Source organism: Coturnix japonica, chromosome 13, assembly GCF_001577835.2.
Source record: "Coturnix japonica isolate 7356 chromosome 13, Coturnix japonica 2.1, whole genome shotgun sequence".
NCBI lineage: Eukaryota > Metazoa > Chordata > Aves > Galliformes > Phasianidae > Coturnix > Coturnix japonica.
The window spans coordinates 9,615,069-9,642,275 of NC_029528.1; the positions used below are offsets into that span (position 1 = coordinate 9,615,069).

The 27,207-nt window shown below is 35.9% G+C and overlaps 1 protein-coding gene and 1 long non-coding RNA gene across 5 annotated transcripts in view; both read left to right on the forward strand.

Annotated features, from left to right (window-relative positions):
- Positions 1–12,314, forward strand: part of GABRB2 (gamma-aminobutyric acid type A receptor subunit beta2) — a 120,385-nt gene extending 108,071 nt beyond the window's left edge. For 3 of the 4 annotated variants that reach the window (XM_015876301.2, XM_015876300.2, XM_015876299.2), the window contains exons 11-12: positions 2,329–2,379; positions 5,871–12,314. In XM_015876301.2, the coding sequence (XP_015731787.1) occupies positions 2,329–2,379; positions 5,871–6,218 (399 nt within the window). In that variant the 3' untranslated portion in view covers positions 6,219–12,314. The remainder of the gene's footprint in view (positions 1–2,328; positions 2,380–5,870) is intronic. The other variant, XM_015876302.2, reaches the window with a different exon arrangement.
- Positions 12,315–20,780: 8,466 nt separating this feature from the next.
- On the forward strand, positions 20,781–26,843 carry LOC107320302. Its single transcript, XR_001558217.2, has 3 exons — positions 20,781–21,367; positions 21,875–21,968; positions 25,685–26,843. It is a non-coding gene; the product is annotated as an uncharacterized LOC107320302 (long non-coding RNA).
- The last annotated feature ends 364 nt before the right edge of the window (positions 26,844–27,207 follow it).

Sequence of the window (27,207 nt, forward strand, 5' to 3'; positions counted from 1 at the left end):
TTCAACCATTTCTCCAGAGTTCTACAGTACTTACAACTAATTTACTGATGTGTTACTAATGATAATGATCAAGAAATTACATATGTTAGGGAGTAATGCTAGATGCTTAGAAATTGAATTATAAGTCATTAGAGAATTATTAAGACTCTGTGTCCAGATTTTACACGTTAACAGAGGTGTTTGATTTTTGGTTTTGTGTTTTTGTTTTTCCTAAATTCTAGTTGGCCTTATTTGTTGCTTAAATTCTTTAGGATTAAAGTTTGAGAAAAGCAGTTGAATTTGCTGAATTTATCTTTTTTTGATCCAAAACCAAAGTAAAAACCTGAAATTAGGAGTCAATCTAATTTCACAGTCCTCTAACTGCATACTTTGCAACTTGACTCATATCTTAGGTACATAACATGAATTGAGTGAGTGCATGCTAGTGTGGTTTTATAAACAGCAACTGCAGTCCTGGCAGTAGTTCTACATCTTGTATAGACAATGGAAGTGTAGTGTTATGGTCTTAAGGGCATTGTTTCATATACAGATATATTGAATTATTAGGCATTTCTGCTTTGTTAGTTCAGACAGCATTACTTCAGTGAATTTTCTATACAGTTGTAAGCAGGTACTACTTGGAAATCTTGATTCTTTTTTTCTTCCAGAGTGAATGTGGCAGCAGCTCATTCAGGACTATCTATCTATCTATGATTCTGCGACACTTTGCACGTTATCTTGTTTAGTTAGCCAGAGAATAGTGGTTCCTAATCAATAAGGTGATTGTTACTGATGATGGGAGAGCTACTTGTTATAAATAAAGCGCATTTTGTATTTTATTTACCTAATATATACTTAATGTCGTCAGAGCTGTTCAGACTAGTCAGGAATGGAATGCTAGTGGTTTACAAAGAAGAGCTCTGCTTCAAAGAGGTGGGAAATTATCCTATGTATAATACTAAGATTTTTATCTCTTCCAAATTATATATCTAGACCTGTAATGTTTTCTTGTCTCTTACGCTTTCAGTGTTGAAGGGGTATTTATTTGGGTTTTCATTTCTTAAGAATATTGGTTCTCAGGACCTATAAATACTGAACATTAATCTCCGGTTTTAGCTTTTGCAATAGGTTATCTACTTTTGTTTTCCTTCACTAATTCAACTTATAATTTTTATAATTAATGTCGGTTGTACCTAGCAAAAGGATATTTCTTTAGAATTTACAATAGTTTTTTTTCTCAAGGTTTTTCAAGTTGGAAATTTTAGCCCTGCAGTCTGATGAACAGAATATGAGACAGTAAATGAGTAAATGTTAGATATCTTCTGTTTATCAATGCACATTTATGTCCTATTGGTAAACTGTTTGGTGTATCAACACAATTTTATCACCCAGATGCTGGTTTTTACTATATGTTAATGGTCTCAGAAATGTGGTCATATTTGGACGATTCCTAATGTACGTATGTCTATCTGCATGTATAATTGTTAGTTGCAATTTCCTTGTATTTTGTACTTGGTAATGTTTTAGCATAAGAGGAATTCCTTGAGATAGCCATCATTTTGGAGTTTCTAGATAGCAGGAAGAATATATAATGGTAACATTTCTACATATTCCTCCTTATTCCCTTTGAGGCCATAAAAAAGTGCATGGCCACTTCCAAGGTTCTGGGATCAGCTTTTCCACTGGTTGACCTGAACCTATAAGTGAATATCATTTATATCATGTATTTTTTCATCCACCTTTAAGAATATTATTTTTTTTTAATTTTATTTTTTAAACAAAAACACATCCTCTTGCATGATTGCTGAGCTTTGGTCATTTCTTCTCCACTTCTGCGTTCACCTTTTTTTCTTTTTATCTCCATAGCCCTTGCTCCTGCTTTTTCTTCATCTTTGCATCTTCCCTTTCTTCCTTGCCCTTGGGAATTTGTCCTTTAAGTTTGAACTCTCCTGTTCACCATAAAGAATCCAGTTCTATGGTTGAACAATCTTTCAGCATCAGGAGATCTTTCTAACCTTCTTCCACCTCCTTTTGAAATCACTTTTTACACTTATTTTTCCCCCAGAATAATTTTAACAATTATTTTCATATCATCTTATCTTCCTTGGTCACAGTGACCAGTTGGAAAAAATACATTTACATCACAAAGTTATGTTACCTTGAGTAGCAGGGCAAGGCAGTAATAGCACCTCTGAAGCCAAAATGTACTTATAATAATTGTTGGCTTAGAGGTCCCTGTATCTTTTCATTAGTTGTCCTATTAATACCCTAGAGTGCTTTTAATTTTTAATGAAAGATAATAGCTGCCTTATCTCTAAGGAAACTGGTCTTGATTTTATTAACTTACAGGACAGAAGAATAATTGGCACATATCATTGTCCAGAAATGTATTCAACAAAGGTATCTTTCATCGTTTTCTAATGTTTTTATCCTCAGAGACTTAAGATTCAGGTCCTTAGCGCTTAATGGTCATTAAAGATCCCATGGCACTTTTTTTTTATAGAGTGGTCATCTCAACACCAAGCATCTGACCGAATATCAATTTTTGTAACTGTTCTGTTGACCTAACATTCCCCACCACCACTCACCCACCCCATAGTTTCAATTGGCTATGGCATTCTCCATTTCCTCAACTAAAATATAGTGTTCGATTCTGCACTGTCAGTCCCAACATTTTACCTCAGAGGTGATTTCACTTCACTGAGAACTGAAGCGGTTCTTCTTTCTAATGCTTGTAAAGCGCTTTGGGATCCTTTAGAATGGGCGGTGCTGTGTACAGTAAATGTAACCCATTACCATTCTATCTCAAGCTTCTGTTAGTCACAAAAGCATGTTTTATTTAGAGTTGGGCGAACCTGCTTGGTGCAAACAACACTCCCATCTCTCTAATCTGACAAGGAACCTGTTGTCAGAGGTTGAAAATTTAGGTTAGTTTTTCTTGTTAATGGTATTGTCGTTTCTTTTATTTTCACACTCACTTGTATTTCTGGATTGGTACTAGGAGTTCTACTGATTGGGAATTCAAAATACCATGAAAAATGCCATTCTTGTAAGCAATCAATCTACTGCTCCAGGTTCAGGAAGGTCAGATTAGGGCTAGAGAAGCACCTGAAGTTTGTGGTGTTTACATGGATATTCTAACATTTGATGGTTCGCCCATCCCTAATTTTTGCTGTATTTTGAATTATTTCATATAAAAAATAATTGAAATACTGAGAAATGCTTTGTTCCAAGTCTTTTATTAATGTGATAAGTGCAGAAGACACTTTGCCCTAGAAGATAGTCTTAGAATATTGCTGAATGTTCTTTCTGCCCAACATCGCTACTATTACTAACTGCTGCCAAAATTGCTAGATAGCTGCAGCAATTTTCTCTGTTAGAAACATATATTCAGTACATTTCTTACTTCACTGATTTTAATGTAAAATCCAATGTCAAATGAATCAATCCAAAAAGTCAACTGAAGGAATGATACAACCAGTACACTAAAACATGTCAATATCAAACTCCATCAGACTAAACTTTTCTTGTGGTACAAAGAGTCTGTAAAGAGCACTCAAATTTCTGATATGATGGACCAGAAGAATGAAAATTTTACAATAGTTTCAGCCCTTGAATGTTTGCGATGCGAGCAAATATGTTGAAGCCAAAGTTTTTCCAAACATTCTATCTTAAAGTACACAACACTGAGATGTAAATAACCCAAGCTCTAGGCTTTGATTTAAAACCACTGCAATAGATGTTATGTCAAATTTTCCCTTGTGTTATGGGAACTAAAATTTCTCTTCTCTTGTTAAAAATATGTGAAGCTGTGGACAGTGTAGTTTCCGAATGGCTTTGCACCCCTCTTATAAGATATTTTAACTACTTTCTTTTAAACATTCTTAAGTTCAGGATACTGGACAGCTTATTTTTCTGAGATCTTAGGACAAAAATGACAGCCAATTTTGATTTACCCCAGAAATCTCTTCTGAATTTTCTAAATAACTACCCTCATTACAAAAATAAATAAACAATCTCCAGCTCTCTCGAGAAGTTTTATACATCTGTTTGATAACTTTTCCATTTGCTTCCATTTATTTGTATTACAGTAACATAACACTTTTTTTTTTTTTTTTACTTTTTTTTTTCCTTAATCCTGTTTAGTGCAGATGAAAATTGAATTGATGGCCTTACTGGCTAGAATGCAATATTTCCTCACCATGTTCACTATTGTGCTGCAAAGTCCTTAAAGGAGTTCATCTTGAGTTTCAGCCCAACTTTTCAATTTTTATACTGTTTCTCAAAAAAGTTTATTTCCCTAGCAAGCTTGAGATTTCAAAAGATTTTATATGGTTTTAATTGGAAGCAAGCAAAAAATAGGCAATGTTGGCTGTCTCACGTTGAATTGCCACATTTAATCTAAAACTAAAATAGGAAGAAATTTAGAGGTGTGCAAACTCTCACAGATTGAGGAAAAAGTGTGCGTGGGGAAATCTGGCATCTCAGTGACTGCAGTTCTTAATGCATCACTTGAGCAGATGTAATCACTCAAATGGCAGTGTTTCAGTAGGTCCAATGTACTTTTGTGAGTACCTGTGTTCCCAGTCCTTAATGGTGTGCAATCGATCCAAAGAAGTTAATGATTTCAACTCATTGTGCCATGTGAAATGTTACAGAAGAGATTAATGCGATGTTATTGGTTAGAAATCCACAAATGTCACTATTTGTTCACTTTTAGTAATAACTGTATATATTGAATACACAATAAACAATGTAGATGAATCATTCTTAAATGAGCTCTGAGACAGTTCCATTTCTTACTAGACATGGACTGTATCTGCTCTGATGTAAATCAAGTCCGTGTAGTTATCTAGCTGCTAATTGCCCATTATTGCTTTTAAAGTATTCTGTTATGCTATATGGTCCTATGATTCTATAATAGCACAATTCAAAATACATACATAGAAGAGAAGCTGAGGAGAATTTCCTGGATAACTAAATAGATTAGTCTGAAGTTCTCCGATCGTACTTTAGATATAATTCCGGACTCCTTAGGAACAAATAGAATTTAGTTCATCTTTGAAGTCCTCTTAACTTTCTTAGTTTTATTTAAAATTCTGCATCATTTTTTCTCTCTGAACTGCCTTAAAATTTCATAGTAATCAAAACTACCCATTGAAACAGCTGTTCAATGTACATTTGATATGATTACAGTCTGAACATTATAAGTCTATATTTTTCTTGCTTGAGATTGTAGACTTCTGCTGTTCCAGTGCTTTGGTCTCCAGAGCATGCATACTGCACTTCTGCAGCACTGTAGCACTGGGGAATAGGGATTCCACATAGGTATGATTATACTGTGTCAGCATCTTTCCCAAGCAACCAGAAATCCTGTTTGGAATATGGGGGCTGACTATTCTCCCATGAATTTCTCAGGGGTTCTTTATATTGATGCAGAGAGACTTTGTGAATACATAAAGCTTTTGTCAGAGCAGAAGCTTTCATTTGAAGTAAATAGAAAAAACCAAAGTAAAAAGCAGACCCTTTTCCATTTGATTTCCTTCCAAAATCCCCAAAAAGCACAATAATAACTCCAGATATCATAACCAATAGCAGAATTCCACATTCAGGAGCTGACAATAAACACCATTTCAAGTATTGTTTCTACTCACTAAACGTGGTATATAGGGAGACACCAGCTATTCTATTATATATTTTCAGCCTTATTGTTCCTTGGGTTTATAGATAAACAACAATAATTAGTCACAGCTTTGCTTAAAGCCTTTCAGACAGGCTGGCATCCAAAGAATCAGTAGTTTTAGATCCAGCCCTTGTCAGCATGGCTGCAGTTTGCAACTGACTGGGCTTCCTTTCTTACTTTGTTAAATCTGCCTTCTTGTTTCTTACAGATGGACCCACATGAAAACATTTTGTTGAGCACTCTTGAAATTAAAAACGAGATGGCTGCCTCTGAGGCTGTGATGGGGCTTGGGGACCCTAGGAGCACGATGCTGGCCTATGACACTTCAAGCATCCAATACCGGAAAGCTGGCTTACCCAGACACAGCTTTGGTCGCAATGCCCTGGAGAGGCATGTGGCACAGAAGAAAAGTAGGCTACGGAGACGTGCATCTCAACTGAAAATTACCATCCCTGACTTGACTGATGTAAATGCCATAGATAGATGGTCGCGCATATTCTTCCCTGTTGTTTTTTCCTTCTTCAATATTGTCTATTGGCTTTACTATGTGAACTAAGAAACAAAGCCACACAGGAAGCAAGAACTGGATTTCTCTTCAAAACAGTTGTACAGCCAAAAGTGGGACTTAGAAAAATTCTATTCAGGACAAAAAGTTATTTTAAAACACCTTAGTTGCTGGCCCACTCTATGGTCTGTTTTTATAATATTTTGGTTGTTTCTGCTAAATCATAAATATGTAAATTTGCAGTATGGACATATCCCCTTTATGAAAATATAAGTGTATTTCAAATGTGAAGGCAAATTAGATTCTGACAATCATCACTGTCTCACTGTCTCTCACAGCTTCTTTTGTTTTCTTTTCCGATGGTCATGTGAGTGTAGTGACACAAATTAGAGAGGCATTTGAGAAAAAAAAAAATCAGTTTCAACAGCAGTATGTACCACTCATTCCCTGTGTAAATGCGTATCCAGGACATGCATGTCCATACATTAGAGTGTACTAAGATATTATCATGCTTATGAAACACATGCTTTACCTTTTAAAGGTGTAAACTTGAAAACAAATAGTGCCTATCATCTTTCCAAGATGATGATGGTCAGAGGTTTCCCAACCGCATTCAGGTTTTTCCTGTTATTTACTGAAAGAGCTAAACCTTTGACTGATAATACTTGGGTTGGGTGTTTGCACAGATGCTGAAGCAAAAAGCACTAGTTTTCTTTGGGTTTTTAAGAGATAGCATATGCTCACAGTCCCTATGACTGTAGCTGTGATCAGTAGAGGAATGTAGCAGTGGTATAAGACAAGTTAAATAATCATGTTCTGGCTGGGTAGATGTGCTGTTTGTTTGGTTTTTTTGTGTGTGTTTTTGGGTGTTTTTGGGTTTTTTTTTGTTTTTTTGGTTTTTTTTTTTTTGCATGGGGAAAGGGAAATTGTTTGTCCTTTGTGCCAAAAGGTGATTGACCAATTAGTAGTTCTATTGGTCGCTGAAGGAAACCAATGGTGCTCTGCCTTTCTACTGAAAGGTAGAGAACAATTAAAAGTTAAGCACCAGGGAAAGTGAAGGCAACATATTTGTAAAAGTACATATATATAAATATATCTATACACATACTGTGCAAAAGAATGTTGTCAGTCATAGTATGTACCTTAGTCTGAAATAGTCATGTCGATTTGTGTGATTTTTTTATTTTTTTTTTTACAATTTGTTATCCTTCTAGTGTTATGCTTTCCACCATCATTATGCTTAACGCCAAACATCCGGATTGACTGAAGGTATCATACCTCTTTTAAAAGCGAAGAACTGAGCATTTACATTTTATTACAACAATACTGATGAGTATTTTCTCAGTCTGGATTAGACAATAGCATTTCAATTTTTGTTTTGTTTTGCTTAGTGGACTGCTTTAAGGGGAGAAAATTGGTAGCTATCACTTTAATAGTTGGCTTACACTATAGCATCATGGAATGGTTTGGGTTGGAAAAGACCTTGAAGACCACCTAGTTCTAACTACCTGCTTTGGGCAGAGTTGTGACCCATGAAATGAGATTGCCCAGGAACTCATCTGACCTGGTCCTAAACACCACCAGGGATGGAGCATCCACAGCTTCTCTGGGCAGCTCATTCCAGTGCCTCAGTACCCTCTTGGAAGTCTCTCCTAGGGTGTTTTCCATTGGAAAAAAAATTCAATTTTGCTGTTGGAAACTTATTTAATGTTTTGTTTTGGGTTTGTTTTTTTTTTTTGGTTTTTTTTGGTTTTTTTTTTTTCCATTCCACAGAGCTTTAATTTTTAGGCAAAGTAGATTTTGCCATTTAGTCCACTGTGGAAAAGTTTTCTGTAAGGAAAAACTAAAACTTTTCAGGAACTACACAAAAAGTATAAATTTCTGATGTCGACTATAAAATTAAATTCCCAATTGTGTTTAATGGAAAATATTTAATGAAGCAAAAGCTACATGCTACTGTATCTATGCTACCTCTTGTGTGTACAAATTTCTGAAACAAACTCAAATTTCAGTACTTTCCATATATCACAGGGAATATTTTCATATGTAAATACTTCTTCCCCATATAACTTTGGCAGTGCATTAAAATAGTGTATAAGAATATTTTTGATAAAGTATTTTATTTGAAAATTTTGTTCTTGCTTTGAAAGGGTAATTTGCCAACAAATTTCTCTGCTTTTCTGCCCCCTTTAACAGATAGGAAGAAAACAGATGTGGGAAACATAGGAGAGTTTTAGACTTTGTTTTGAGCCTAACACATGAATTCATTTTGCAATAAGATAACTGTTTTGAGCCTGAAGAGGGATTTGCTGGACATAGACATCTGCTGTTATAATGGGAGTTATGTATGTTTGTGTCCAGATACAGCCTATGCTGTGTAGTCAAGCTTTCATCCATGACAAACTTTCCAAGTCAAGTTGTTGCTTTTTGTTTTGCGTACTTACTTTCTGGCTGCGTTTCATGCACAATGGGATAAGCTTTACAGATGAGTGTGGAATTTCAAGTATGAAACGTGCTGCAATTTTTCCCAATTCATAGAAAACTTCAGAAGTGCCACATCTAAAGACAGAATTTCTCTTCAAAGCCTGTTATTTAATAATGGTACCCATTATCAAAAATAAAAGCTGTCTTATAGTATTCTACTGTAAAAGTTTTTCTTTTATTTCACAAATTGCTATCCATTCTTTTTATAGGATTGGGTTTGTTTTGCTCTTATATTTGTTTGTTTCACAAAGCTTAGTGTGAACACAGGGAGCTCACAGCTTGTTTGTGGTTGATACTTCTCAAGTATGAAACTTTACGAAGAATATGTTGTTTGTCAGCATTTACTGCACGAAGTAATTATGAAAACCAGAGGCTGAAACCTTGAACTGCACATTAGTTTGTCTGAAGTTATAGTATAAGCCATAATACTCTCTGATGTCTCCGTTCAGAGTGTGAAAGAAAATATTTGGTTTTTGCTCAGGTGTCACTAGGAAAGATGTATTACCCGGGAAGAAGGAAATCTTTTGCTTTTACAATGTCCTTTTGCCTATTAATGTGGTAGATGTAATAAGTGAAAGGGAAGGTTTCTTCCAGAAATTGAATGGTTATTGTTTTGTACTTAAGGCTTAAACACTGTGATACAAAAAGATGCGGGTAAGAAAGACTGGCGAGGCACTGTCGAGGGAACAGTAGAACTCAAGAGCCCATTGTGGGCTTACTCTTTTTCTGAGATACTTGAGTGAAAGTGAGAAATTATGCCAACATACATGAGGCCCAGGTACTAATGTGTGTGCTACCCTCCAGGTAAACTGAAATAAATTTGCTTTTAGTTTACAACTGACAGAAAATATTCGAGATCCCGCTAATTCTGTTGATTGTTGCTAGTTTCAATTAGCAAAATATAAAATTTAATTTTAGATGAATCTTGTAGTATAATTATAGTTACACATTTTATTGTTCTAGACATGATAGCCAGCAATTAAGGTGTTTTTCATCTTATTGAAATGCATTGGCAAATTATGACTATAACATGGCACAGTTTTAATGAAATCTTTGAGATCAATCTGTAAATATCTACTGTATATGACTGCTAGTAAGTATGATACACATTTTCAGAACTGAAAATCCATGCAACATATTTCCATGTTTGCATTAGGAATGTTGTGTTTCCATCCTATTTCAATTTAATGACTGGGAAGAAAGACTCAAGCAATGCCATTGTGAACATTTCTCATTCCTGGGGAGGAAAGCAGATAGCAGTATGTCACAGAGTTCTTCACAGAGTTTATACATTCTAATACAAAGGATATAAAATCTGTAAGGTACAAAAGCACAATGCGTGGAGAAAATGAGTGGTGGTCTTGCACCTGGGGAGCAAATCCTTCGTGTTTCAGACAAAATATTCATTAAAATTAAATCTTGATTATTTTTCGTTATAATCAATAGTCTGTGTTACAACTCTGTCATTAACATAAAACTGAACATAAGTAAACAAATGTTAAACATTATCCAACTATATGTGCATATGGACATGTGTCTGTATGGACATATGTGTGTATATATACACATGGTGAGTAGATGTATACACACACATTCATATGTTGGTGTGTTAAAGGAATAAGCTAATAATACTTTTGTTTCTACCATCAACCAGTGTATGATTATATTTTTGAGAAATAAAAGATTAACGTATTAAAAAAAACAACAACTTACTATACAGGGTAAATGGGCATTTCTATATCAGCAGATCAATGCATATAATTCGTATGGAACATTGCACCATTTGACATGATGGTAGTACTGTACCTCCTAGCATCTGAACTTAGACTAGTCCTCACATTGCTTGCCTATTTCTTCTCTCTCTTTTTATAACAGCATTGTCCACTAGTAAGTTTTCAAAAACAACAGTTCTAAGGGAACCGAGGCAAAAAGGCAAAATTAACTATTAATCAACTATTTCTAGAAAATATTCTAGAGTGGGATGGCCAGGGTACAATAATATATCAGTAGTGATCATAACATTTTGCTATGTGTACATAGAACATACAATGTGAGCAATCATAACTTAAGCTGAGCGTGTGTAAATATTATCAGATTTCTTAAACATTTTTAACTTCTAATTTGTACTTTATGGTAAGGCGAAAAGCTAATTCTATGGTTTAGGTTAATGTGTCCTAAAATTATGTAAATAATTAAATAAGCTGTAAATGAGCGGTCAATAGATATAGTAATTGTTTAGTGACTTTTTTTTACTAAGTACAATAATTGCAGTGCTCTAGCAGAGTAATTTAAACACCCTTTTGCATAAACAGATTTGGATACCAGATCTTAAAAAAAAAATACAGAAAGTACTGAGGTGCAAAAAAATAACCATTTCAACTGTATTACTGCTAGCACAATCCGTTCTTTTGTATGGTTAAACCATTCAAGCAGTGGAAGACTGTAGTTCGGCTCTCAGTACTTGGCATAAACATATAAGGCCTGATTTTCACATACAGTAAGGTACCTTTATGTTGCTCCAGTGAGTGGCGATGTGAAGGAAGCCAGGGTAGGTGAGAATTCAGCTGCTGGTGATCTTATTACAGAAAGTCTGCATACTGCATTTCTTTCTGCAATCTGTATCCCTTATGGTATCTAATAGTAGATTTACAGTTTTTCTTTAGATAAAAAATATATATTTGACTGTCATTAGATAGCATAGTCCCCCAAAGCCAAAGAATCTTCACTCCAGAAATTGTTTAAAAGGGAAATCTTATAAGTCATTGCTTAACACCAAAGGTAAAGCTTAATAAAATGCACTAGGAACTTTGTCTAAATTTTTAAGAAGCAAGTGGAATGTTGATCAAAAATACTGCCCTGTTCTTTGTAAAAATGGTTATAATTTAAATATTCATTAATATTGAATTGAAATAGGTCACCTCTACAAGGATATGCAACGCAGACATTTCATAAGTATAGAATTATTTTCTTTGTAAGTACTTTGACAAAAAAAAAAAAAAAGATAATTAAAGATGAGAAGTCTCACCTATACTTTCATACTAAGGGTTGTATTTTTTTAATGTTTTTTCAGACATAAGGTCATCTATTCCAATTTGATAATGTTTTGTATGTTTTCACTGTTAACAGTCGTTTGACAAATATTCACCAGGCTGTATTGTTCATGGTCTGTCCTGTTACTTTCAGTTGAAGACAGAAAGAACATCTGAAACATGATTAATTCTAACAAGCTGACTATGATTTGACTTCTATCATGTTTTTATTTGCATGGGTGTTTAAATGGTTCTGTTAGTACTGTCTTTGCACAGTTCTGATTTATCTTTTTTACTTAGTACTATTTACTTCATAATGTAGTAATCATCAGCCTTACTAATGACCTTGTAGCCTTTCTTATATGCACATAATGCACATTTTCCAATGGCTAGAAAATGCAAAATACTAGTGGATATCATCGCATCAGATCTTCATGTCTTTCTCAAAAGGACTGCTAACCTCTGGGATACACGAGGTAGTAAAATGATGATTGTAAATGAGTAGCACATAAGAGATATTTTCTTGAATTTAGAATTATTGCAGCCAGTTTCAGCATGTAAATATATAATAATGTTGGCTAGTGTGTAATTCTTGAACTAAAAAAATATAAATAAAGAAAACCTAAAAGATGTATATGTAGTTGTGTTATGTTGGGCAGGCTCTTTTCTCAAAGCAGGAGATGACTTAATGATCACAGCTCCCATCTGAAGCAACTGCCTATGAAATTTTGGGTTGGAAAAGGACTCGAGGAATCTGGTTGTTGAGGCATAAGAAGTGTAGGTTTAATATGTGAAAGGGACCACAGTGTAGATTTGCTGAAGCAGCAATTGGGAAGCTGGTCATCTCAGGAACATCAGCAATGTACAATCAAATGCTGACCACTAGTCAAGAAGAAAATGCTGAGGAGAGAGACACTGAAAATCTTTCCTCAGAAGTCTGGTAACTCCTTTGATTGAGTCAAGTCTTCTGAATCTATTGCTGATTACTTGCTGGTGTCCTGGCTACAGAACTGTGGCAGTGTCTGGTTTTGGTGGGTTGGTATTTCTTCATAGAGAAAATGATCTAACAAGTCCTATGCCTGTCAATGTGATATTAGTATAAGGAAAGCACAAGCTCTGTTCCTTCCGCTTTCTACTTAATGCCTAACAGGAGGAGTCAGGATGACCAAACTATTGATTCTTTCAAGACAATGGAAGTAGCATGTTTTCTTGTTGTGTTATGCAATAGAACAACCCCAATCTCAAGATTGACAAACAAAAGGAGGAACAAAGTACTGTCAAGCATGCCCATGAGAGGCAGTCATAAAACTGTTCTACGTTTGCTGCTTGTTTGTACAAAATTTTATTAGCGTTAATGGGGACCAGTGCCTGAGTCTCTTGTGCTTGCAAGATATAGTGTCCATTGATGCTACTGGGTTTTTTTGCTTCTTCTGGCAGGTCTTGATCATCAAATAGAATACGAAATTAATGTGCCTGTTTGTTCTGCTGAGGGAATAGTTTGTGCCTATTAGTTTTTCTCATACGTCAGCTTGGCCGGAAGCTCTAATAAAAGGGATTTCATATTTGTGTTTCCAAACCCTAAATATTACTATGTGGGGGAGATGGTAGGGTATTATTCGTAGCCTTATGTGTACACACCCGCAGGTCCAGCCACAACTTGATTCTCTTTCATCTGGCCCAACCAAGGGAGGCAGATGGAGAACCAGAAAAGAGAAGAAAAGGCTGTCTGCCAAAGGCTAATACTGCCAAATCGTCATCCTTGTCTGGAAACACAGGCAATAGTAAGTAATTTCTTGTGAAGTTATTCACCTGGGTACCCTCTGTTCTCAGTCTCGCAACAGCATTGCTTTAATGGCTGATGTATTCTGTCATGCTTTTTTGTGGACAAAGAACACACTTTCTCTACAGAAGGGCCAGAGAAGAAGATGGAAAGACCTGGGAGTCCTGCACCTGGTACTGAGGTGAGAAGCTGCTTGTGGCAGGATGCTGGTTCTGTATTAGGAAACAAAGAACTAGAGAAGTAAAATGGTCCAAATTTATGGAAAACTCTAGCATTATTTCACCTCTTTGCTCTTGAAAATAGTTTTGCTTCTTAATCTTCTTGAATGGTAGATCTGAATTCTGAGGAAAGACTAAAATGGTAGCATGGTTGCTTTGCTTCAAGTGCATGGTGTCCAGTTGCCTACTATTTTTAGAGATTATTACATGCTTGAAAGAAATGTATTTTGATTTTAACATTGCTTCACAATTATTGTCTTTAAAAATATTTGTATTCCTTCATGAATATCATTTCCAAACTCAAATAGAGCAACCTTTTTCCCTATTGTATCTATAAATACATTAAATACTTTGTCATCCTGGTAAGCGTTGTAACCAATTGACTGGCACAAAAAATAAGTCTTAAGCTGCAGATCATTTGAATAATATATTCCATTTTTTTCTCTTTTTTTTTGAGCTTGATGCTTATTTCATGCTTTCTATATCATAACCTCTTTTAATGAAATATTAGTACTGACTTCACTTTGGTAAATTGTACTGTTAAATATTTACCGATAATCCAAGACTAACAAAGTGTTATCAGAAATTATCTAACAAATCTCAGTTTTCAACTCAAAAAATGAAAATCACTATACTTAAAGGAAGAAATGCACCAGCTGTGAAAGAATTAAGCAATGAAAACTGGCTTCTAACACAATGAAACTGTCACATATAAAATAAATGTAGCATTAATAGCAAGTACGTTCACTATTGCAAATTCTTTGGTCATCAAAATTAATGACCAGCATGACAGTATTAATTTGTAATCCTTGATGGATATTTAGACTAAGTTATCATAATTTTATATGAGTGCAGGCAATCAAAAATTCAAAAAGGATGGCCATATGCAAAAATAGTGTTAGGTATTCTGGTGATGTAAATTGCTTACGTAAAAAGAAATACCCTTGACAGACTTGCCAGGACAAAGGGTTTTTTGGTTTTGTTTGGTGTTGTTTGGTGGGTTTGTTTCATTTTTACTGTCAGGGTAAAACTTCTGAATTCTTGGAAGAAAAGTATTTTTTCCTTCTTTCTGATGTGTTGTCAGAGCTGATTTACTGCATTCATTTTGGCACCTTAATGGCTAACAGAATGCTTCCAGCTGTGACCATTTTTAAATTTTCCCTCTTTCTTAGGAAGGTTAAAGCTACAGAAACCAAATTCTGAAGTTCTGGGTCTTGGATTTGACTCAGGTTCCTCTACAAATGCTTTTAAAACTAAGTCATGTAAATTGTACACATTTTCAGCTTTGGTGCTATGTAGTTTTCAAATGGTCCTTGACATAGTTACAATATATATATTGAGGTACACTTTCACACACGTGCAATCCTGAACTTGGCTGATATGTCTTAAGGCTGATGCTTTTTAAACTTTACAATCTCCTCATTATGTGCTTCCAAAAAACTTGTCTGAAGAATGTGATTGAATAACTTTGTCTTTAGTCTTCAAGTTTTTATTGAAATTTTAAAGCATTGATGCTTGTAAGGATAATGTGAGATCACAGGCAGGCACAGAAGTACAATGTCATGCAGGTTAGAGGGGAAAAAGTCCTTTTGTATGCTGTTCAACAGTAGCAAAAAATGCAAGATGTGCAGCCATAAACCCACAGCTCAAAGACAAAGGTATTGGTAGAGGGGTTGGTGTTGTTGCTCTGATACTGTGAATGATATTTCCCCTTCCATGACACGTGAACAAATTGTTCCTTCAGGTAAAAGGATGTTTGTCAGGAGAAGGAACTTGGAGAATATAGATGCCAAAACCTCCATGTCAGAGGAGAAAGATCTATCTGTGGTACTTGCAGACACATAACTGTTTTTGCTGTTTTTCTATATTTTACATTACAAGAGGCTCAAAATATATCTGAAGTAGAACTATGTGCCAAACATACTGCAGAAAAAATCACTGAAAAATATATAAAATGAAAAAAGAATGTGAACCACAGCAAGGGGCAATCCTCCCAAGCAACAGCAAAATCTAATCAGCATTGCCTAATTTCTTCTTTCCCACTCAAAACAGACACTTTCAAATTAGAAGGGTTTAAGAATGTAGGAAGGACATACTATTCTCACCCCACCTCCTTACTTTAATATTATCTTTTTTTAACACAACTTTGGAAACCTAGCATGCTGACCTTGGCTAATTCCTATGAATCATACAAGCCTTAATTGGCTTTGGAAGGGTCTTCAGATCTCTCTTGAAAAGGTTAAGCATTATTTATTTGCCTTCATTACTATCCAAAGCTATGCGATTTCTGAACAAGTTTGACATTCAAACTAATTAAGGATAAGCAAAAGAAGAAAAAAGCCTTTATATGAATTCTAAACAAAAATTTCCAAAAGGAAGAAATGTAAAGCAGTAATAGCAAAAACCATATTATATAACACCCCTGCACCATTCTTCTTTAGCACAGAAGAAATGCAGAATACCTCTTGCAAGTTCCTGTGTTTATGAGATCCAATCTGAAAGAGGGTAAGAGTTGTGCCAGTACTTTTCTAGCTTTGAAACACATGGTAACCATATCTTCATCATTAATTTTTAAAGTAATAGATAGGTTTTGATTTTCTTTCATTAACAAGATGTCATTCATATATGAGATATGCTGAAAGTACAGCTCTGAGACCTATGAGAAGTAGGTTCCTGCATGGTGATCTCCCTGCAGTCTTGGCCTCCTCAACCCCTCTGCTTGCTGCAAAGGTAGGACCCATGAATATGTATGTCAATGAAATGCAATCAATTATTTTGCAGTATGTTTATTGCACCCAGGTCAATTTGATTTGAGGAATTAAATTAAGATTCCCATAGGTTTTTCATACTGTGAATTTAGAAGGATATTTATGGATTTCTAAACACATTTGTCAACTAGACAATAAGCCTGCTGGCAGATGGGAGTTAGCCTGAGGTTTGCATCCCACATGACATTCCTTTCTTTTTCCTCTCCTTGAAGAGAAAAATGCCCCTCTACTGTCCCCAGGTGTTTGGCATTACGTGAGAGAGCAAAGGCCACAAAGTGCCTGTAGAAAAACGTTGAGCACATTGCAGTGCTTAGGTCACTAATGTGTACTAACAACTTGCAACAGGACAGTCCTACAAGACCTACCTCACAACTGTTGTTAAATTAAATGTTAATTATACTTGTGCTATTTGCATCTGTGCTTTGGAAAAGAGCACTTTTATCCTTTTATCCTGCTTACCACTCCTCAAGCTGGGACTGTTTAATCTGGGGAAAGTGAGGCTGAGGGGAGACCTTATTGCTGCCTTCCAGTATCTGAAAGGTGCTTACAGCAAGAGCAGGGTTGGTCTCCTCCCACTGGTGACTGGTGACAGGATGCGGGGAAATGGCCTCAGGTTGCACCAGGGGAGGTTTAGGTTGGATACCAAGAAACACTTAGTTACAGAAAGGGTTGTTAAGCACTGGAATGGGCTCCCCAAGGAGGTGACTAAGTCACCATCACTGGATGTGTTTAAAAACCATTTAGATGTGGTGCTCAGGGACACGATTTAACAGAGGGTTGTTAGGATATTATGGTTAGGTTGTGGTTGGACTCAATGATCCCTTAAGGTCTTTTCCAACCTGAGCAATTCTCTGGTTCTATGAAACTGCCATGTGATCTGTTAGGTATCAACTCCACATAGCTATGAACAGGGCAAACAGATACCCACCACGTGTGAAACAATGAAGTTACAGGTATGTCAGAAATAAAGGCAATCTTTTTAAATAGCTGACATCTAATTACTTCGCAGCAAAGCTCAGATAGGCAGTGCCTATGGTCTCACAAGTGTTGCTGCATTTTGTTACTGAACCAATTAAAATAGAGCACTGCCAGCATTAAGAACAGTGAAACATTTACCTTGCGCTCATAGGAACAGGGTGTTATTAGTTGACTGAAAAAGTGTACTGTGATCTTTTGTATTTGTTTCCCTCTCAATTATTTATTCTCTGAAATACAAAGGAGAGCTTCAATTCTGGAACATTTTTAACAACCAGCCAAAATTCCCCATTGCTTCTAAGTGACCTCAGATAAGCTAGATCTTCAACAAGATGTTTCTTTAAGATAAATGATCCAATACACCTTATTTCCTTGGAACCAGATCCCTTTTTGACTGCTATAGTTTATTTTGGTTTGTCCATTATAAATTACATGATGTCTCCAGGGACCCATTCTGAACTTGAAATACCGCAAGACTTCTATCATGCATAATACTGCAAGGAGCTGCTAAATTTATATCCACAAAAAATGTGCTTTCCATTGCTGAATGACCCACTTTAAGTGTTATCTGTTATTTTCTGTTTGTCCAGTTTTATCTTTCTCAGAAAGTATTCGTGGAAATTCAGTTCTTTTGTGCTTGGTGTGCAGTGTGCTTATCATTATTTTATAAAACTTGGACATTTTTTCAAATTCCCCTAGAGACAAAGCATGTAAAGGGCAATTTTGACTGCCAGCCCATGTATATTCTCTGAGGCCGTATAAAAAGACAACAGTGGCAGATTGGCTCCAGGAGCTTATGGTTACTTCTGTTACCAAACAGCACAGCAAATAGAACAGGTTGTGAAGTGAAAGTTCTGCTAACATATAGACAATGACAGCTTAGTTGCGCAGTTTCAAAGCATGCCCTACGATGTCATTTTAGAAGTTACATTTCTTTATTATTTTATTTAGAAGTAGAGTGCACTGTGGCCTGTTTTCACAAAATGAAAATGCAAAGCATAACTTTTGGCTCTGCATTTACTGTTTCACCTTCTGTAGAGTGGAATATGGCCCTTAATATCCTTTGGATCCTATATTCTGTATCTATCTACAAAATTTTGTTCATAGGAATTCTGACATAACGCCTCCTCAGTGTATCACAAGAAAATTACATGGCAGGACTATTATGTTACTACTTGACATGGCTTCTTGACAAGGTTAAATAGTCAATAATTTATTCCACCGAGGAGATGTTTACGAGAGTAGATAGAAAAGAGAAGCAAGTTAAATTGAAAGGATTATTCTGTTTGATTTTTTTTCACCAGGTCTTCTTTATATGGTAAAAAATTACATCCTTTCAGGCAGGAAACAACTCAGTCATAAGTAATTCTACATGATTTTTGTCTGGAGAAGGTGTTGTGGTAGCCACTGGTTACTGGGGATGAACTTGTGTGCCATGATAATGGATTTGTTGGGTTCATAAGCACTTTCACCTCTTAGAAAGACAGAGATGGGTGAAAGTTCTCCAGATCTCCAGATGTCTTGACACTATGTTACATCAAATGGATGCTGGGCTGGAATTATTTTTCAGCAATGGTCTTCGCAGCAGCAAATATCAAGTTGTCCCAGATGCTATCCCTTTTTACTCCTTTGGAACCCCTCTAAAAAAATTAATCTCCTCTCTCCAGAATGGAAGAGGTCTGAGGTTTTGCTTAAGAAACTAAAAGAAAGGATTCCTCACTATGTCTGAATGCTCCATCATATAAGTAGTAATATTTTAGGTGGCACTAGAGTCTAGCGCAAGGGAAGGAAATAAATAAAGTTGGAGGACTTAAAATCTGAACCTCTCCTTGCAGGCTGTGTCTGGGAAGTAAAAAGCATCTTTTGATCATCTGGACACTAGGAAAGTTCATGCATAACCTGAAGGTTCATAAATTACAAAAGATTATAAAATCTTAAGCTGATTTTAATGAAGAACAAGAGCTTTCATAGGTTAGACTTTGAATGGGAAAAGGTTAATGTAGATGGTAATTAGCGATCTGTGAATACTTCTGGAAATACTATGCTATTCTGCATGCTTATTTGGGCTATTTCTATGTAGGAAAATAATTCGGCACTTTTTGGAAACAATTTTGGAATCAGTATAATATTCGGAAACACAAATATGTTTGCTAGGTCTGGTGATTATGTAAGGAGGTCCTTAAAATAATCCAGAAGAATGGTGAAAAGGGCTTTTTCCATTCTTCATAAATGTCACTGTAAAAGGGGATGTGAATATGAAAATTCGTTTTAATGCAATTCCTTGCTGCAAGTGGTAGATTTCTAACTTCAGAAAGTGTCAGCTTGGTAGAAAAGGCCCTGAGAGACCTTGGGGACAATCAGCTGACATCAAGTCTGTAGTCTGCCCTTGTAGCAATGAGGCCAGTTTTACTTGAGCAGTATTATAAGGAGCATAGCAAGTGACTAAAGAGAAAATCTTTCTTGATGGATGATGGCTATACTTAAATACCATGCACTGATCAAAAAGTCCTCTTGATTTTGAAAAAGTATCAGTGTATTATAATATTGAAGAGCAGTACAGCTTACCACGAGTGCTCTGGAAAGCTTTACAGACAGTAACCAAACATTTCAGCAGGAGAGTATGTTGGGAATGGTTGCGGTTACACTGCCCCTCACTGCAAAACATAAGGAGGGGGAGTTCATTTAAGATGGAATGAAGACTGAACTACTGTATATCTTTTAACGTGCTATAGATTAAGAACTGAACTTACTTTATCTCAGTGTGCAAGGGACACTGCATGTCTGCAAACACATAGAAACCTGATGCTCCTGCAAGCAAATGTCTGGAAGGTAAAAATAATGATGATATCAATTCACTCCTATAGGCTGTAGACATAGTTGAATCCTCTAAGAAATTAAGCATACCAACACTGCCTTTTAAAATGCTAGATAGATTTGCTTGAATCAGGACAGCAACACATAAAAAACAGCAGTATCTATTTATTTAAAGGGAGAGTGTAGAGAGAGAGAATCCAATCAACATAAAAGAGATAAGTCAAGAGTGACCTTTTCAGCCCAGTTTCTATATTTTTTTCTGAATTATTCTTTTTATCAAATGTTTCTAATAAAGTCATTCACTCTGACTAGATGGGCTACTCTAGCAGTAAGATGTTACCCACTGTGCTATGACAAAATCAGAACGTAGACCTAATGAAATTGGCAGTATCTATCTCATTTAGCTCGTGTTTGGAGAAAGGGAAGGTTAACTATCAGATATGTGTAGAGTCTTCCATGATACAGTCTCAAATTGGTCCCTGTTCTATGACTCTTTTTCATTTATGCATCTCTGCTTTTTGTCAAAGAATATTTTGGTAATAGTAATTATCCATTAGAAGATTTATCTCTGCTTCACATTCAAGAGCTTTCGTGGCACCCGTACTTGAATAATTTTGCTACTGATGGCTACTTGGTGGTTTTGGACTGTGTAATTATACATCCACAGGGAGAAAAAGGCATACTGCCAAAGCATTTCAAGTGCTATCTCAGCAATGCAAAAGACTTGGCATTTCCCACTGTCATTTTTCATTCTCAAAGTGCTATAAACATATGCTGAAGAAAATATTTCAAGTACCTGGGAAGAGTAACGCAGTGCACTATCAGCTCAACTCTTCTGGACATATTTATTTATTATGCTAAATGCAGGCATCATTAGAAACTAGTTGTCACAGAAGGAATTATTATCCTTTTCGTTACTGTTGCACAGATTTACTGTCTTTCTCCATTGTCTCTTTTTTAGTTATCAGAATAAGACAAGTGATACTCCAGCCCTTTCCCCACTACGTCACATAGAAGATACCATACGAACTGCTATATTTTCTTAATCTGTCCTTATGTTTAATCCAGGGAACAAAATGAGGAAAGAGCTGAGTATATTGCTGCAGTTTAGTACCAGTGTTCCATCGACTTGGTAAGTTACTGAATTCCTGGAATAGCTGTGATTTACATATATCCTCCACCATCTGGAGTGTGGGTGGAAGGCATGCTTGAACTAAAGGTGTTAAAATTACACTATTAATGGTTTCGGATGATGTTGTCCTTAGGAGAACAAAAAGAACTTCAGCCAGTTAATTATTTTATCTGCAAAAAGTAACAAAAGGACTTCTTAATAGGGCAGGAGCAGAGGTGTTCATGCGTGTGTGCATCTATGTACAGTCACATAAAAAGAATGCTTCGTTACAGTGATAACAGCGTTGATTTGAATTATTTGTTTGATATCTTCATTTATGTTTCCATGTTTGCTGAGACAGAGAATTTCTCAGCTTCCTGTCATGCTTCCTTCACTGATCCAGACACTGGAGCAGTCTGTAAAAGGATTCTGTGGTTTACAGTCTTTTCATTTTGTAATGATTTTACTTAGAAATCATTTTTAAGAGACAAATTATTTTTGACAGTTGTTTTCTGAATCTGAATTCAGCAACATAGTGTGGATTCAGCAAGAAGTGTCCCAAGAAACGGTGGAACATAGGATGGAAAATAACAGTGACATCCACCTTTGTGCCAGGCACAGTGTGAGTACTCCAGAGCCACACAACACCTGTCTCCAACCTTTCATGCATGCTTATAATTCAAGGAATGCTTAATGTCATATATCAATGGCTTCTCCCCCATACAATGTTAAAAACAACTTCCATTTGTATTTTCAATTATGTTATTTTTCACTTAGACATGTCTGAAACTTCAGCAACAACAGATCTTTAACTCATTCCCTACTTTTTAATTCAGGTTTATTTTGTTACTGGGTTTTTTGGTTGGTTGGTTGGTTGGTTTGTTTTTCTTTTTCTGTCTTCACAACATACTTCAGGTTTGAGTCTCTCATAGCCAGAGAGAAACTGGTATTAAGACGTGCTAAGAATGTATTGTAGTTACTAAGGAAGTGGTTTCCCAAGCAACAGTAACCACATGAAATTTGACAGAATTTCTTCCTCTGCTACTATATCATGTTTGAAGATTTCAAAGAGTCAGGATGTGGGTTGCATAAGTGATTTTGTCCTTGTTAAACAAAACAGATATGGTAATCTTCCTGTCCTTGCAGAAGAAAGGGTTAAATTCAGCAAATCACGATTTTCCTGGTAGCAGAAAAGATATGGATGTGCCAAATAGTCCTGCAGCACATGGGCAGATGCTAGAGGCAACATTCTCAGTTGTTACATACTCAGTGATGATATTTACCATTCAAGAAAGCCATGCCTACACTTTGATTTGCTTCAGAAATCGGAAGAGATATTTGCAAGCTTAATGATGTCAAGAAGTGTAGGAAATTTGCACTTGTTTGATATTAGTAGAAGGATCAGAACCAAAGGTAATGAAGTTACATTGACCTAACTTCTCTGCAGTGGTGCAAACAAAATGAGTAGGAGTCAGCTGGGCATCAATCAAAGAATGCAGTGTCATTGCTACTCTGTTTTGATTACAAAATGAAAATAATACAATAAATGTTGTTCTCTGAAAACTAATTTAATCCTTGTTTTTAGAAGGGAATTAATCCTTGTTTTTAGAAGGGAATTGAAAAAAAAAAAACAAACAGGTTCTATGGGTTAACAAGCAGTGCAATTTTATATGTTTTCTCAGTAGAAAATGTGAATAATTTCTACCTGCTTCTATGTGCTGAGGTTTATTGAGTGGTAAGGCAACACAAAGGCACTGTTAATAAAGAGCTCAATCCTTCAAGACAAGAGAAGAGATGATTCATTTTCCATTTGAGTTTCAGGTACTAAGAAAATCAAAATTTCTTTCAAAAATTTGTCTTTAAAAAGGGATTCCTTATATCCACTTCATCTTAATGGTGAAATTTAAAAAAGACAGTATGGTGAGCATGTGAGCCAAATACCAAAGGAAGGTATGTATGAAGGAAGTCTGTCTCCATAAATTATTAAGATTCATGCTGTGCAAGTACACATCTTTTTCTGAGAACTTAGATCCCTGCTTTGACTAGAGTGGGCAGGTAAATGTTATAATTAGAAAAAAGCAAGTTGAGACCCCAAATCAAGTCATCTGTTTCTTTTAAAAATAGAGTAGATACACTATAATGTAGGAACTGAATTTATTTAAATAAAGTTTGTTTGTATTTTTGCCCAGAGCCCAACTAAATCAAATGTCTACAGCTTTTGTGCATGCTTGCACTTTAAGCAGTTGAATCTAATCTGAATGGTTATCATTTTAATAGAGCTGGAGCACATTAAAAAGAGCTTGGATGAGGGATGCTATCCTCCCCCTCTACTCTGCTCTGGTGAGGCCACATTTAGAGCACTACATTCACTTCTAGACTCCTCAGTTCAAGAAAGACAGAGTCCAACAAAGGATAATAGAGATGATGAGGGGCCTGGAGCATCTCCCTTCTGAGGAAAGGTTGAGAGACCTGAGACTGTTCAACCTGGAGAAGACTGAGAAGGAATCTTCAATTCAATCACAGCATGGTGTTTTTGTGGGCTAATGCCCTTATATCACAGTGCCAAGAAATTAGTGAAAAGGCTAAGTGACAGCAGTCCAAGCCTGCTGCTATGGCTGGAGTGAATGAAAAGCACTTACTTCCAAAAAGAGGATATCCACTTTTTCCTCAACTACTGGGGTGATGATACTTTCTTACTGCCTAATGTATAATATTTAGTGATATAAGAAGTTAAAGAAGGACTGGGGATCTCCAACTCTGCAGCTAGAAAAGTTTCTTATGAGCTAAATATAAAAGATTTTTAACTGTCTTTTAGGGTATTTTCTTCCAGATACCAATATATAGTTATAGATAATAAAATTTTATCAGAGGCTAGATGCAAGTATGGATTTAAAATTTATAATTCAATGCACTTTTAAAACTGACACTCAGGAATTAAGTAACTTGCCTATTCAACCTGCTAGCCATCAATCCCTTCACTTGCTCCTTTCCTCTCGATGTCTGTTCTTTTTTACACCACTCATTTGCTTCTTAGTACGGGATTATTTATCACACATTTTTTTCTATTCCTATCCATCAAAAAACAAGTTGCCTCTTACCTCTCTTTTTTCAACACCATTCATACTCCTTAACTCCCTAAATTATGTTCCATATTCCTCTCACCTCATCCCCACCCAGTATTCATTTTCACTTCAGACTTTTTTTCAGCTCCCTTTCCCCTCACTTCCACCAACTTCATATACATATTTAATCTTTTTTTTTTTTTCCCCTCTTTTCCTTCCTAGTTATGGATATTTGGTTGTTGTTGTTTTTCTTTTCATGCAAATGAAATAGCCCTCAGATCCCACGATTTAGACTGCTCACCCCAAATTCTTGATGTTGAACTAGCATTTTTATGAACTATTTTCTGCTGTGCCAGAACCTGCTGATCTGAATGCATTATGGGAACAGGTGGTCCATGCATAAGCAGCAGTAGGAAGCCTTTAACAGGGTATTAAAAAAATGGTTGTTTGGCTGGAGAACAAGTCCTGAACAAAGGCAGAATTCATTTTAAACTCTTCTTTTTCAAATACTTCCCTTCTTAAATGAAGGTTGCTCAAAAAGTAATGCCTCCTATTTATTTCTGTGGAAAATACAATAGCTATGAAGCGTACAATAATACTGTTAGAGCAAATTATCAAAACCCTGTTTTTCAGTATTGTTACCACCATTAGCTATGCTTTTTTTTTTTTACCAGTGATGAATAAGAGCCTGCATGCTGCACTTGTAAAAATCTGTACCAGTGGAGGTGACCCACTGTCACCATTGCTAAAGTGCACCACCTGCTGCTTCACTGTGCTCACATCGATTGTTTGGTTTCCATAAACTATTAGCAAGCATCAATGAATGTCATGGATGCAATTTTTTTCTGCAGTTCCATACATTGGCTTCATACACACTTCTACATCAGGTGCAATTTTGTCTGCCGTCATCTGTAGTACAGCAACAAAATGTAATGGAACGTTGTTGAGAAGGTTCAACAACATAATAAAATAGGTGACATTACTTATGGAACAGCAAAGATTAGCACTTTTTGCATTTGACATGCTACAAGAACAGTGATTTAGCTAGTTTTTCTGAGAACAGGGAAACTACGTGCTGCCTCTTGGGAAAAATAATTACAAGCACAGTTAAGGAATCAAATATGGTCGTAAAAATCACAGAGTCAAGCAGCACCCTGTAGTGAAAGACTGACAGATTTGCTTCAAAGTCATTTAGGTTTCCTTTTTGCTTTACTTAATAAACGGAGTTTTATTTATATAATTAGTCCATAATTTAATCAGTTTGATTTCCTTCCAGATGACTTACTACTTGTTGTTAAAAAGTTGGAAAGAAGCAAAACCCCAGCGACAAAAAAAAAAACAACCCTACAAAGCCAACAAATTTTCTGGGGTCTTAAGAAAAACAAAACAACAAAACAAACTGTGAGAGAATCATGCAAAGGAGCTGAGAAGAGAGTTTCTGATTGCAGGAGGGACTGAACACACCAAAGCTACCAAAGTGAGAGAGACCAGCAAACAGTTGGGATGGATTTATCACTATAAACATTGAAAATATAGGGGAAAGGAGCTCCTTTATAAGGATACGGGGAACTGGGCAGATTGGCTTTCCCAAGGTCTGTCTCGCACAGCTGACCATAAGGGATTCATTTTTTTTTGAAGGATTGCTTTATTCTGGTTTATCATGATCTAACAAAACCTTCCTCCAGAGACCATAACTTGAGACAGACTGTGTATTTATTTTAAGGAAATATGGGGCAGAGACACCTTAAGGCTCTAGACATCTCAAGCTTCTGCCATGGAATGATAAATATTTATGTTTCTGGAGAACTGTGTTATTTCTTTTAGTCTCTTCATCTACCCCAATTATTTTGGTGGATACTGATATAGAGTGTTCTTTACCCAGCATGGCAATTCTGATGATGGAAACATCATACCAGAAAGCAGCAACAGCCAAAAGGTGGAACTTGTGGCTCCTTACTACAATCAGCTGATTCAGAGGTTTGTAGCTACATTCAGAATCAAACCCATGATCTAGAACTGATGGAAATTTTTGTGGCTGTGGATAATTCGTTACTAAGGACGGACATTATTTTCTATCATTTCCTCAGAGATACAGACGGCCAGAGTAGTTGAAAGTTTTGTATATTTGCCAAAATGTCATACAGCTTCTATATGCATATTGACCTGAATTACTACATCCATCTGTTTCTTTTATTTCATCTCGGATTTAAACAGTAACATTGTTTGCTGAATGCTGTTATTACAGAAGACTCTAAATTTCACCAGCCCACTTTTCAATGACTCCCTCCTCCCTAATTGGAAACTCTCTTTCATTGATCCCATTAAATCAATTTTGTTTTCAAATGATGAGGTACTGAAAGGAGACTGCTGATGATATCTTTACACATTAAATCCCTTGCTTTTTGATGTTATGATGGAATAAAGAAGCTATAATAATTCAGACGTAATGTATGATACTTTTATTCTTTGACTGCATCTGATTAAAAAATAAAAAATAAAAATCAGAGATTTTGGAATTTAGAACCAGAATTTTTACTGAAGCCAGAAAGGAAAATTGTTAAGGAGATTATAAGGTTTTGGTTTTTTAGAGAATAACAAATACCTTATATTTTCTTGTAGAAATTATGAGGTTGTTGTTTCTACTGGAATAAGAGTTCAATGCAGTCACTAACCCAGTCCACTTCATCATACCTGAGCACTGACAGCTGTAATTTGTGATCTTTCTGGTTTATTTGGAGTCACAGCAAGCCAGCTCCTGTACACAGAGGTATTCACATTAAAGACAGTATGCCAGCCTGA